The sequence below is a fragment of the Sorex araneus genome, chromosome 6 (genome assembly GCF_027595985.1).
Source record: "Sorex araneus isolate mSorAra2 chromosome 6, mSorAra2.pri, whole genome shotgun sequence".
NCBI lineage: Eukaryota > Metazoa > Chordata > Mammalia > Eulipotyphla > Soricidae > Sorex > Sorex araneus.
In genome coordinates this window covers 2,768,491-2,782,625 of record NC_073307.1, presented here as the reverse complement: position 1 = coordinate 2,782,625, position 14,135 = coordinate 2,768,491, and the positions used below count along the sequence as shown (strand labels likewise).

At 55.5% G+C, this 14,135-nt stretch overlaps 1 protein-coding gene across 3 annotated transcripts in view; it reads right to left on the bottom strand.

The window, feature by feature from the left end:
- TET2 (tet methylcytosine dioxygenase 2) overlaps window positions 1-14,135 on the bottom strand; it is a 70,263-nt gene that overhangs the window by 21,030 nt on the left and 35,098 nt on the right. For all 3 annotated transcript variants that reach the window (XM_055141969.1, XM_055141970.1, XM_055141968.1), the window contains one exon: window positions 1,385-4,193. In XM_055141969.1, the coding sequence (XP_054997944.1) occupies window positions 1,385-4,148 (2,764 nt within the window). In that variant the 5' untranslated portion in view covers window positions 4,149-4,193. The remainder of the gene's footprint in view (window positions 1-1,384; window positions 4,194-14,135) is intronic.

Here is a 14,135-nt window from a genome sequence, read left to right as displayed (position 1 = left end):
ATAGAAGATTATTATTTTAGACCTCAATTATACTAAATAGAAAGGCTACATCCACAAAGCTCATCCCCCAACTCACCGGAAGGGCCCTCGATCTGACTCAAGCATTTTTTTTTAATGAGTAAAAGGACTGACTGGCTAGTCTGTTTAAAATGTGCCTGAAACGGACATGTGCATGCTGGCTGGGGAGAACTCTATTACATTTCAGATAATAATGGATTTTGAAACACAAAAGTGGAACTAAAACAGGGAGGTAGATTATGTGATAGCATTTAAAATCCAACGTATTTTAACTGAAAACCAATCTCGACGCTGGCTTGCAGCCTGCCTGCCTGCATCAGAGCAGGGACCAGGTCTCCTGGGGGAGTGAGTCGCCCCCTGGGCCTGGTTTGTTTATTGCCAAGATTCCCTTTTCTCCTGTGGTTAATTGCCCAGGTTAGACTAGAAGCGCTGGTCTTGGAACACCTTCTCTGAGAAAAACCTCAGAGATGGGGCAGGTGAAACTCAAAGGTGGCAGAGAGGCAAAGGTTCAGGACGAGAAGAGGGGTGGCGGTGACTACGGCCCACCTAAGGTTCCCGGGGCGCAGAGGAGGGAGTGGAGGGTGGGGCTAGGCAGGGCTACGGGGCGGGAGTTGTAACAGGCTGCAAAGGGGTGGGCGGGCTATGAGCGGTGGGTCCAGTGAGCTTCTCCTACATCTAAGTGAAGCCAGCCCTGCTCCAGCCGGGCCGGCTGGGCCACCCAGAAGGTGTGTGTTCAGGGAAAGAGAAGACATCCTCTTCCCTCTCGGTGAGATGAATGCTAAGACAGAGTAGAATCAAGATGATTCTGATTTGCCTCAAGACTTCGTCAACAGGAGAAAGGGCAGCTTTCCAAGCCTTCAGAATCTGTGTCGGAGTCCCCCAACTCACCAAGGCTGCAAATCACCCTCTCCCCCACGCTTACTGAGAAGTCAACCATCAACGCTGCTACTGATTCAGTCAAATGGGGAAAAAATCCTGAGAGTGTCTACCTAAGTTTGCATCTCGTTTGCAGAGATGTTTTCCTGCCTATCTCTTCATGAAATGGCATTCAGTTATTCAAAGAATCTGAAACAAAGACATCTGTATTTTGAAAGCTTTGACTACTGGGAAGGAAATGTGCATGCACAATTTAATTTTTCAATTTTCTTTAAAAAAAAAAAAAAACACTGAATGTAAGTGAAATTCTCTCTTGCACAGCCCAAGCTCCTGTAATTTAAAGACAAAACAATGTAAGCTTCAATTTTCTTTTTCTGGGCCTTTACAAACAGCTGCAGGCTGGAGTTCCGAGAGAAACATGCCATGTCCAAAGGTGCACTTGCTAACTCTGGAGACGGGCTGCCAGTCGGGGAGAGACGCGGGCACTTACCTACGCATCTGCAAGACGGGAAGTCATACTGCGTCTTGATGGGTGTGTCCAGTAAATTTTTTATAGGCGTGTCTAGCAATTTGGAAGGTGACTCTAGGAAAGCGTTGAGGACAGGGCCAGCCGTTCGCTTGGTGGGTGTTCTTTCGGCCGAAGGGGCGGCGGGGTGCTCGAGCGCGGGGCTGTGGCCGTCACACTCGGGCGCGGTCTGCCTGGGGAAGGCCGAGAGCGGCCCTGGCGCTTCCACTTTGATGGGCTTCTGGGACTTCAGCGCCAGCGTCTTGGGGTCAAACGGGGACTTGGCCTGAAACTGCTTCAGGCGCTGCTCCATGGTCTCCAGGATGCTCCGGGGCTGCGCGCTGTCGCCCGCGGGGGCCGCCTCCGGCTGGGGGGGCTTCTTATACACTTTGTTTTCTGGCTGCGCAGACGCGGGGCACCTGCAGGCCGGGGCCTTGGTGCCCGGCTCCACCTTGATGGGTCGCGGCTCGCCGTGGGCCTGCCGGCTCTGCTGCTGCTCTTGCTTCTGCAGGAGGTGCCACCGCAGCGCCGCGAGCTTCTGCAAGTCCTTGAGGGGCGGGGCGTGCGGGGCGCCCCCGGCCGGGTTCTGCAGCGCGAGCCTGGGCTGCGCGTGGCCCGGGGCCGGCGGGCCGGGCGCGTCGGGGTTCCGCGGAGCGGCCTGGAGGACAGAAGCCGGCGGCGGCTTCTGCTCCGGGTCGGGAAAGCACCTGTGAAGAACATCTGGCTTTGAGGTCGCGTGATTCGGGAAGTACTGCGCGCGGGGCGCGCTCGGGAGCTGGTTTCCCGCCAAGAGCGCGGCGCCGAGGCTGGGCAGCTGCTGCTCCGGGAGTGGACGCGCGCTGTTGGCCCGCGGCCCCGGCCCCGCGCCGGCGTTGGTGTTGGTGTTGGCTCTGGCGAACGGCCCGTAGGGGTAGAGGCCGTTATCCTGGGCCTGCTCGGGGCCGCGCTGGGCCAGCGCCGCGCGCAACTCGCCGCACGTGGAGTCGGAAGCCGCGTCGCGCGCGTCCCCCTGGACGGGCCTCGGGACGCCGTGCGGGTCCGGGGGCCGCAGGCACGGTACGGGCACCGGTTCGTCCTTCGGCAGGGGCGGTCTCTGGGGGAGCGCGTGCGGGGCGCGGGGCGGCGGGGGAGGCTGGTGCTGGAAGGGCGCGGGGGCCGAGGGCGCCGTGCGGGGGAAGTAGCCCTGGGCGGGGGCCCTGGGGGCCAGGAGGTGCGCAGGGGGTCCCGGGCTGGCCTCGGCCGCGCCCCTCTGCGCCCGGCACTCTGGCAGTGCCGCAGGCCCGGAGGCGATCCCGGGGGCATTCCCGGGGCACTGCGGGGAGGGGCCGGGCTGGTACTGCAGGCCGGGCCGCAGGGCCGCCGCCTCCCACCGCGGCTGGCCATCTGCGGGGTGGGCGCGGGGGGCCGTCAGGTCGATCCAGCCAGGCTTCAAGTAGGGCGGCGGGGGCGCGGCCTGGGCGGCCGGGCGCGGCTGCGGGAGCTGCTGCGCGGGGCACAGCGAAGGGGGCGCGTCGTCCCCGTCGGCGCGGGCACCGGGCGGCCTTTCCAGAAGCCCCGTGTGGGGGGCAGGGGCCGGGCCCGGGGGCTCCGGGCCGGGGTGGTGACCGGCCCTGGCTGCATCATCACTGACCGCACCCGGCCCGGGCAGCAGCGGGGCTGGGGGCGGGGGCGGGGGCGCGCGCGGCTGGGGGGGCGCGCCGGGCACGGCGACGGAGTCGTCGGAGAACACCGGGCTTTGCTCCGAGTAAGCACCATTCGTTGCGTTTGGCTGGAGACCCGGCGCGGGGCCGGCTCCCGGGGGCGGCGGGTCGCCGCGGCTGGGCCCTGGGCAGGCGGCCCCGCCGGGCACGAGGAGGTGGGCGGTGCCCGGGTGGGCGCCGCGGGCGGCGGGGCGGAGTTCGAGGCTGGGCGGCTGCTCTGGTCTCTCCAGGGAACCCGCACCGGGCATGGCGGGGGGGTTCCGGGCACCGGCACCAGGCGCAGCCGCGGCTGGCTCGGGGGGCTGCCCCAGCGGGGCGGGCTGGGGGGCGTGAGTCTGCCCTGAGGTATGCGGCGTGGGAGGGGGCTCACAGGCCGAGGGGGACGCCGGGGGTCTCGGCGCCGGCTCTGGGCGCGCACCGTGAGAGCGCCCCGCGGGGCACGCGGGGGCGGGAGCACCATTGGGCACGGGCGCGGCCGCGCCGGGCAGGAGCGATGCCAAGTCCTCGGCCGGGCCCTCGGCGTCCTCCTCCTGCTGCCGCTGCGGGACCTGCAGCTCGGCGACGTCCAGGCCGCAGTCGCGCGGGGAGACGCCCGTGGAATCTTGAGCTGCGTGTTCCTGGGCGGCCCAGCTCGAGGCCTGTCTCCCGTCACTCAGGCCGGGGCCATCGGGCCGGTCCCCGCGTGCACCTGGGTCTTGGTCCGGGCTCTCCCCGGGGACCGGCCTTTCTCCGTTGGCCGTTTGGTCTGGTTTGGGCTTCTTGTTCTGGTGGAGCCCGGAGAGCAGAGGCTCGCTCACGGCGCGCTTTATCCCTCCGTTCTGCAGGCCCCGGGGGTGCCCGGGGCCCGCGGGCGGCAGCTCTGGGCTCAGGCGGCTCTGCTGGGCCCCCTTCATAGGGGCCGCCCCGTAGTGGCCGCCCAGCTGCCACCTGCTGTCTCCGTTGACCTCTGGGAACGGGCTTCCATTCTGGAGCTTCCTCGGCGGGGGCGACGGCGCGAGGAACGGGCTCAGTCTGCTCCCCTCTGCCTGGCTGCTTCTGTCCGGCTCCATCGGGCTGGCTTCGGGGCCATCCACAAGGCTGCCCGCGGGAGGAATCTAGGACAGAGAAACAGACTGTAAGCGCCGGCCGGGAGCTGCAGGCCTCGGGGTGGCCACGCGGGACACACGAGGACGCGCCGGCCAGCGTGGGAAGCTGGCACTGTCAGCGCAGCCCCTCACACACTTGGACTCGCTCCAGTGGCCTGTGTGTGTTCTGCGGTTCTCAAACCCTCGCTCCGAAGATGCCTCTGAGTGGGAACATTCCAGAGGGCGCGGCCCAGCAGACGTGATCAATACCCAATCTGAGGCCACGCTCCGGCAGGACCAGGAGAAAACGTCCTCCCCACTTAGCCTGGGACGGCTGCTCTCCTCCCGCCTCTCTCCCAGGCCACACCTCAGCCGGGGCGGCAGCTCAGAACCCCCCACGCACAGGGGCTGCTGCCGGGCTGCCTCAGGGGCCTTAGTTCCAGGACCGTCCCGGGGAGCACTTCTTGGCAGTCCTCAAAACCCAACTCGGATGTCACCTCTTCCAGGATTCCTTCTTTGATTTTGCAAGAAAATCACTTCTTCTCTGCGCTCCCACAGCTTGTCTAAGAGCGACCACTGAGCACATCACCTCCGTTTCTATTTGTATTCAATCAGTAGGTGAAAACTCCTGAGAACAGTCTGCTCTGGGGCGGGGAGAGAGGGGGGCAGAGCAGGGAGGGAGCTCGGCCGTAAAACGCTTGCATGTGTCCAATCACAGTCACCGCAGACAACGAGCTTACTGGTATCCCTGCGTGTACTCTCTACATACATGCTCACATACGCACCTGCACATTCTGTCTCTCATATGTACCTATGAAAGTCTCCTAGATATACGTTCACTCACTTTATCATTCTTCAGTCACACGGTTTCAAGACCAGGCCTAGCGGAGACGTCAACATTCAAGTGGCAGGAAGGGCAGGGAGCCGCGGGCCGGGCCACGGAGTGACCCTTCGATACAGTGGCGCTGCCCGCCAGGAGAGGACAGTCTGAGTTTCCCACCTCTTTCCTTGTATTTATTTTAAGGATATAAGCAGAAAGAGAGAAATGAGGGATATTCTCCCCCCTGGGCTATAAAAAAAGCTCAATTAAAACAGCTATGCTGGGGCTGGAGCGATAGCACAGCGGGTAGGGCATTTACTTTGCATGCAGCCGACCCGGGTTCGATTCCCAGCATCCCATATGGTCCCTGAGCACTGCCATGGGTAATTCCAGAGTGCAGACCCAGGAATGACCCTTGTGCATCGCCGGGTTTGACCCCCCCATACCCAAAAAAAGTAAAATAGCCATGCCTATGAAACAAGACAAATGGAACAGAAGAAGCAATCAAGCCTGCCACACAGAAACTACAACCTGGCTCAGAGATAACGGGCAGTGCACTGACTGGGCCAGGGCAGCACTAAGCAGCCACCAGTGAAGGGTCCCAGGGGAAAGCCGCCAGCACAGATACAGAAAGGAAACTCCAGGAACCACTAATGCACCAAAAAATGGCCTAAGAGAACACAGGACTGTTAAGCAGGAATCAGCTTCAAATGCACATTAAGACCTATTTGAATAAACATTAAATCTGTAACAATGGATACACAAAAAAGTTGAAAGCCTTTTTTAGAATGTCTTGGAGAGTTGTCAAATTAGTCTACTCACTTAATGCACTCTTAAAATAACTACCCGAAAGTTTTGAGTAATTAAAGGCTAAATTCACATGGGAAAAACGGAAAAGCCAAGAATAATCTGAAAAAAAGAATTGTAACCAAGTCTAGGCAGGGCAGCTGCCCCCCAAAAAAGAGAAAAAGTTAACAAGCCCCCAAAGCTAGGGTCCTCGACCGCCATGTGCTTGCGTATCGGTGGGTGAGGGCGGCACTGTGATGAGGGCACAGCAGGAAGTTCAGAAAATGATCCAAGCAGCTCAAATACGGCAGTGGTGACGCATCCCAAGGGACAAGCTACAGCACTGTAGTGGCGCCTTGGGGGTGGGGGGGGAGATCCCTTATATCCAACTGTTAAGATGTAGTTAAAGGCTGCAGCGACAGTACAATGGGGAGGGCATTTGCCTTGCACATGGCCAACCTTGGGTCTAATCCCCAGTATCCTGTGAGGTCCTCCCCAAGCACGGCCAGGAGTACTAGTTAAGGAGCATTGCCAGGTGTGACCCAAAAAGCAAAAGCAAAAAAAAAGTAGTTAATATTTGATGATAAAAATTAAGTCCCCTAAAAATTTGAACAGTCTTGGGGCCAGAGAAACAGTAGAGAAGGGAAGCAGCAGGACCGGGTGTGGCGACACGCCTTGCCTCGCCATGCCTGCATGCGTGTCAGTGGGCGGTAAGCACGACCTAGCAACCCTAGCAACAGCAGAAGGCTAAGTACAAACTACTGTCCAAAGCAGATATTCCTAAATAATCCTGACCTGAGCGACGCTGCCCAACAGAAGGCAGGGGCCAGAGACGGCACCGGGCAGGGGCGTCCACCTACTCTCTAGGTACACGGCTTCACTGATGAGTGAAAATGATAAAGATCCCTTTGACTGGACAAATGATGAAGTGAGGGACGAAATTAGACTTTAGTAGTTGAGTCTGCGCAGCTTTTTGTCAGATTTATAAGGCCTGATTTCAACACCTGAAGCCTGTTAAAACCAGTGTTTTTTTTCAGTAAGAGTATTTTTTTTAAGGTAAAGTAACATCAGTGGGGGCTCGTGGCCGCCCCCCCCCCCCAGCTGTGCGTCTCACACCGGAGGCCTCAGGCAACTGAGATGGGCTCCAAGCGTGTGGGTCTGGGGGCCGGAGCGAGCCGCAGGGAAGGTGTCTGCCTTGCACGCGGCTGCCCCGGGTTTGATCCCCGGCACCCCACAACGCCCCCTAAGCACAGCCAGAAGAAACTCCTGAGTGCAGGACCAGAAGTAACCCCTCAGCATCGTCGGGTGTGACCCAAAACGCCATTTAAAAAAAAAAAAGGCCAAAGCTTGAAAGCTTGAGTGGATTGTGGGTTGCTCCACTTAGCAAGACACACACACACACACACACACACACACACACACACACACAATTTTAAACCAGTCATGTTATTTTAGAGGGGGAAAATATTTCCTTTGACTTCAATATACCTATACACTCAGTTTCTTGACACACATCCCCCTCACAGCCGGTACAGTACATGATCCTGTAACCACGAGTCAGACTCAGTAACACTGACATCAGCAAGTTTCATTTTTTGGTGCTGGGGGCACACCTGGAGGTACTGGGGGGCTACTCCAGCAGTGATCTGTGGATCAGAGGTGCTGAGCAGGGGGGCAGGGCGGGGTGGGGGGGTTGGCCCCCAACACGCAAAACAAGCACTCCAGCCCTTAGAGACATCTCCTTGGCCCTCACGTTGATAGTTCTTCAAAACAAAAAGAAATTATTTCCACCAATGTAGAAATATGGAAAAAGCCTCAAGTGCTAGTTTTGAAATCAAATGAGCTTTTTGTCGATACAGGAAGTCAATACATGTCAATCCCCTCCACGCTGGCTCCTGGGGTGCACGCCTAACTACTCATGTAACCAGTGACGTGGCGGCGGAGTTAACAGACTACCCACATGCATGGTGGGGCAGGAAACATGTTTCCCGAGTGAGTGCCACAGATGGACGGAACCATCCAGAGAGATCAGCGGTGCGGCATTCCTTCCGCTTCTCAGATCTGTGATATCAGAAATACTCTGACCTTTGACTTTAGTGATTCTGCAGCTGGGAGGAAACACCCTGCTATTTCCCCGCCGCCGGGAACAGCGCGTGCGCTGGGCAGAACCACCAGACCACTTTCTGACTTGCACAGCGGAGTTCGACTGATTTCCCCCCCCCCCCATCTGTAATACCAGGTCTCAAGCTTGTCCACAGTAATTGGTGCCCCATAAAATTTTATTTGTAAAATTCGAAGATGAAATTTCCAGTTCAGAACCAAACCTGGGACACTGGCCAATCAGAACAGAGGCACTAGCTTGCTGCGATGGTGAGAAGCGGAGATGCTGAGCACAGGCAGAAGAGCCCTGAGCTGCGCGGGGAAGGCCAAGGACCAAGAGTACTGGTGGGAGTCCCCCCCCCCCCATTACTGCTTCTGGTGTTCTTCCCTGGCTGGGGATGTCTCGAGAGCAGAGCGGCACGCCTGGCCGGTGCAAGGTCAGCTGGTGTCTGCACACGGGAGCAACCAATGGCCCCGAGCAGGTGAGCAGGGGGTCCGGAGGGACCCTCAGCTACGGGGAAAGGTTGGGCCTGAGGAACAGCACAGACCACGGGGCATTTTACCAGCATGGGGTCGACACGGATTCTATCCCTGGCTTCCCATAGGGTTCCCGAGCCCCATGAGGAGTGATACCTGAGCACAGAGCCAGGAGTAACCCCTGAGCATGGGCAGGTGTAGGCCAAAAACAAAAATAAAAACAGAAAGAAAGAAAGAAAGAAAGAAAGAAAGAAAGAAAGAAAGAAAGAAAAAGAAAAGAAAAGAAAAGAAAAGAAAAGAAAAGAAAAGAAAAGAAAAGAAAAGAAAAGAAAAGAAAAGAAAAGGTGCTCTTAAGGGCCAGGGCTTAAAGATTTGTCACTGTCTGATACCATTTGTTTCCTTGCTTGGCCTCTCCCTATCCCGCAAATGAGTGCCACCATCCACCTCGTCCCTCTGATCTCTTTCACGGGACAGGACAGCCTCTACCTCCAGCAGGATTCTAGACCTAAGCAGAGCAGCCAGAAAAACTTGTTCCAACACAGGCAACTGAGTGCCAGGGTGGTGTGGCCGAGAGCAGAGTGAGGCAGGACCTCGGCAGGCGGCTGGACCTCCCTCCTCGCTCCTCTCTGTCTCTCTGCCCGTCTCCAGGTCTCTGCCTCTCTCATCCCAGATCTCAGCTCCGCCCTGGTTGTGATGGTTTTGATCCGTAGCTGGGTTTCTGGGAGAGGGTCATCTGGGGACGGTGAGTGAGGACCTCTATCAGCCAACATTCTTAAAATGTCTGATTCTGGGAAAGCAGACTCAATCTCACAGAAAAATCAAATCGGTCACCAAATTACTGTCCTGAGTAAATGCCACCAATAAAAAATTTTTAGTAATTCTATTTTATCACTTTAATAAAATTTCCTACATTCCATAAAATAATAACAACAATGCTTTCTGGATCTTGCCTTGTGAAACATACAATAGGAAATACTACTGAACAACAGTATGACATGTGCTGTTGAATGTGCACATGTCAATTATTCTTATATTAGCCTTGCTCGAAGTTACTAAAAATAAATGTAAAAATTACAAAAAAAAAGGGGGGGGAAATCATGGCTTATTTTAAATGATTAATCTCCACTAGCAGAATTCCTAAAAATCTCACAATCCGCTCTTGGAAACTGCTGAGTTGGCTCGAAGCGTACTCTCGGCGCAACCAAAAATACTAACAAGTTTCTTTTTATGGAAATTCCCCTCAGATGAACTGCACACCACATTCTTCTGGTAGCCCGCCTGATTTCCATAAGAGCCTGGGACAGACAGCACTTGCTCAGAGACTCACCAAATTCCCATAGAATCATTCCAGGAGCACATTGTAATGTGCTGGAATGTTAAGAAAAGATTTAAAGAGAAAACTGAGCGGCAGTATGCGAAGACGTTGGGGCTGGAGCACAGCAGGTAGGGCATTTGCCTTGCACTCGGCCGACCCGGGTTCGATCCCCGGCATCCCATATGGTCCCCCGAGCACCGCCAGGAGTAATTCCTGAGTGCAAAGCCAGGAGTAACCCCTGAGCATATTTGGGTGTGACCCAAAAAGCCAAAAAAAAAAAAAAAACAGTATGAGAAGACGTTTCTGACATCCGAACACATCAGTGTCTGGGGGAGGAGCTGGTGTGATTTGCAACGAGACCGAAGTTGGATCCAAACAGAGGTCGGGCAGACTGGCCCACCGGCCCTTCCTGCCTCCTAACCAAAGAAAAAGGCCACGTTCAGGGACTATGATTCATTTAACCAGTTCACACCTGGACAACGTGGGGGTTTCCCACAGGTGTAAGATTAGAAAAAATAAAAAATAAAAAAATCATGCTGGCGGCTCTCTGCAGATTGCACAAGGCCGCCTTCTCGTGCGAGGCCGCTCAGCCGCTCAGGGCGGCTCAGAAAAATGGACATTTTCCCAAATCCCACCCCCCATTTCTGGATTGTGGGGGGGGGGGGGGTTGCGGTGGATAGAAGCCCAGACCTCATACACAAAGGCACATGTTCTGCACCTCAGGCCCGGAGCACTGTTTATTTTCTTGAGGCTTGAGGCCAAGGCACACGCCAGGTTAGCATTTAGCCGTGTCTCTCCCCGAACCCCACCACTAGAGACAAGGCCAGCTCAACACGCAGACTCAGATGGCCAAGGCGGAGGGCCGGGCACTCGGTCACTGTGTGGCTGAAACCCAGTTATCAACACTTTTGTAATGGTCTATCTCAAGGAGAGTCAACTTAAAAAACTTTTTTTTTTAAGTAATGTGGTAGGGCTGGAGCGATAGCACAGTGGGTAGGGTGTTTGCCTTGCACGCAGCCGACCTGGATTCAATTCCCAGGATCCCATACGGTCCCCTGAGCACTGTCAGGAGGAATTCCTGAGTGCAGAGCCAGGAGTAATCCTGAGCACTCATGGTGTGACCCCCCCCCCAAAAAAAGAAAGTAATGTGTGGAGTTCATGCCCAATTCAATCAGCTCAATCGATGACTGAATAAATAGCAGTGCTCCTGCATTAAAAAAAAAAAAACATGCTGATGAGGGTGTGTAGTAGCTGCGCCTGCCCAGGGGCCCGTGAGGGGCCGCGCTGCTCGGCCACAGCTCCCACAGAGCCCGACTTCACCCCTTCTTGCTGAGGGCCAGGCGAGGGCACGCGGGGCCTAAGAGGTGCTGGGGAGATGCGCCGGGCACCCCTGACCACCTACAGCAAGTGTCCACCACCAGGGGCAGGCGGGACAAGCCCGGAGCTCAGAGCACGGCTTAAACACGGGCCACTGGGGACTGGAGACAGATGCTGCCCCCCCACTCCACAGCCCCCCACGCACGCGCACACACACACACACACACACACACACACACACACAGCCACATCTTGAAGTCAGCTCTAGCCTGCTACTCCCCCACCAAAAAACCAAAACCAAACAACAACAACAACAAAATTTGCTACCTTGAACAAATGATTTGGGGCCCCTTCCTAGTTCCTGAAGCCCGACCAGCGGAAAAGGCAAGCCAGGCCTTCCTTGGTGACTAGAGGCTCGGGGCTGCTGTCACTGTCACCCGCACTGGGAGGGGGCATGTGCCCGCAGGGGTCTCCGCACACACCTCTAGCAGCCAGCAAATGGCCAAATTCACTCTGGCAGGCCGGGGCCCAGGAGAAAGGACAGGTGTCGAGACGCTTCCGGGCACACAGGCAGGTGGTCCCCTGAGCCCCGAAACCCTGCCTGCCGGGGTCCCCCCACACTCCCCCAAACCCAAGGCTCCAACATTATTTGTAACCAGTCTGGTGGCCGTTCTCAAGGGCCATTGCTCCTGGGAGCACAGCTGACGAAAGTCATCACTTGGACAAACAATTCTACATTCTTACAGAGCCAAGTGTGCTAAAAGGGCACAAGGACGTCTACGGGCCGAGCATCACCCATTCCGGGGGAAACGGAAAGGTCAGGTTGCAGCCAGGCGGACGCGAGCAGGAAGGCGTCGCGCCATGCAGCACGGCCTCCGCGGCCAGCTGCTCTCCCGGGGGGGGGGGGGGGGCGGGGGGCACGGCCTGTGGCAAGGCCCTCCTGAGGAGCACGGGCGAGGCCACTGCACAGACCGGCCTTTGTCCAGCAGCTGACATTCGGTTTCCTCAGACCAAAACAGGTCTTTGCCCTGCTCCGCAGCCGGGCTCCTCCGCCTGCCTCCCTGGCAATAATTTATTATGAATTCCAGTCACATCGGCAGCATCTGCGAAACAATTACTGCGCCGAGCACTGACTCTGCAGTCTAATCCATCATAATTATGACAGGCTTCTTTGAAGACGCTCTGGAGCATGACTTAAAAATAGCACATTAGTGTGCAAATGGATCAGGATCTCATTCCACCCGTTTGCATTTAGGGCTGTAATTTAGCTCAGCACCATTTGACTCTTTTGAATCGCTGGAGAATGGTAGCTGTGCCCCTCGCCACATAAAGCTGTCCGCGGCTCAGGATTCACAGAGAGGCCCTTTTGGTTTGGCCTTTATTTTTTGGTTTATTGATTTTGTTGGGTGGTGTATTTTTTTTTTTTTTACTGCTTAAAGAGGAAAAAAAAAATACATCATTTAAACCTCACCTCAGCTTCTTCAAGGAGACGCCAGAGTCGATTTATAGATCTGCATGGTTGCCATACTCTAAGGCAGCATCTTTTTCCTCTATAAAAATCTTTGAGGGTATTTTATTTACAGTGGGTACAGTGAGTAGGGCATCTGCCTTGCACACAGCCGGCCCAGGTTCAATTGCCAACATCCCATATGGTCCCCAGGTCACCGCCGGAGTAATCCCAGAGTGTAGAGCCAAGAATAACCCATGAGCATTGCCTGGAGTGTGCCCCCCAAACCACACACACTCACACACACACACACACACACACACCTTTGAGGGGCCAGAGAACAGCAACAGAGCAGGGAGGACGCTTGCCTTGTACGCTGCCATTCCTGTTTGGTCCCTGGCATCCCATGTGGTCCCCTTGGGCCCCCGGGAGGAATTACCAAGAGCAGAGCCAGGAGGAACTCCTGACACCACCAGGTGTGGCCAAACAAATGAAAATAGTCAAAAATATTCTTCAACAAGTTGATATGAATATTAAGGTAAAATTTAAATCAACGGCCTACTGATCCAAACAGGTATTTCTTCTCTTTCTTGGAAACTGTACTTTAGTCACGTGGTTCTAGTAGTGACAGCGTCTATGCTCTTATGCTTTCGATGTCAGTTTCAGCATCACCAAAGGGCCAACAGTCCCCTGACAGGTACTTCAGCAGCAAGTAACACACAGGCGTGGGCCACAGCTTCATTTGGAATGTGGGGCTCCCCGAAGACGGGCAGAGAGATGGGGAATGGAGAGATTCTAAGGTTACTCCTCATCTCCTAATAACATTCCATTCTTACACTAAGACACCAAAGTCGGGACTGGAGAGATAGTTACAGCAGGGAGCCTTGCATGCGGACAATGGGGTTCAGTCCTGGGCCACCTTAGGGTCCCTGAGCACCACCAGGAATGACTCCCACGTGCAAAACCTGGAGCAAGCACTGGGCACTTCGGGGAATGGCACAACAAAACAGAAAACCAAAAATCAGATTAGCTGAGTCACTGGAATACATATGAAGAATCCAATTAAGGGGCTGGAGACAGTACAGCAGGGAGGGTGTTTGCCTTGCACGTGGCTGACCCGGGTTCGATTCCCTATGGTCCCCAAGCACCGCCAGGAGTAATCCCTGTGCATTGCTGGGTGTGACCCCCCACCAAAATATCCAATTAAGGATAATACTGAATAGAGTAATACTGAATAAAGTTCGGCATTATAAAAATTCTTAGTTTTGAAGAACCATTTTCTGAGTATTAGAAAAGCTCATATAATGAACAATTAATTCTAGTGAATAATGAAACTTTTGGTAATATGACCACAAAGTCACTTTTTTTCCCTTTCCTTTTATAAAAGACACAGCAGGTTGGGGGTGGGGCAGTTCAGAGTGGGGCACAGGCCTGGACATGGCCCGTCCCCTCCACTGATGGGTGGGGGGCACGGTGCCAGGGACCAAGTACCTCAGTCTCTCGACTTCGCTCTCTCTGGGAATCCCATCCTCTACCAATCCTTCCAAATGAACCCGACTGCCAGCACAAGGGGTTTTAGATACGCCTAGCGTCAGCGGGAAGATTGCACACGAAATGATGCATTTGTGACTGACGAGGCCCGACGCAGAGCCGTGGATCTGCTGCCGTAACCGTAACCAAGTCTGAGAGATGAATCGTCTTCTGTTTGAA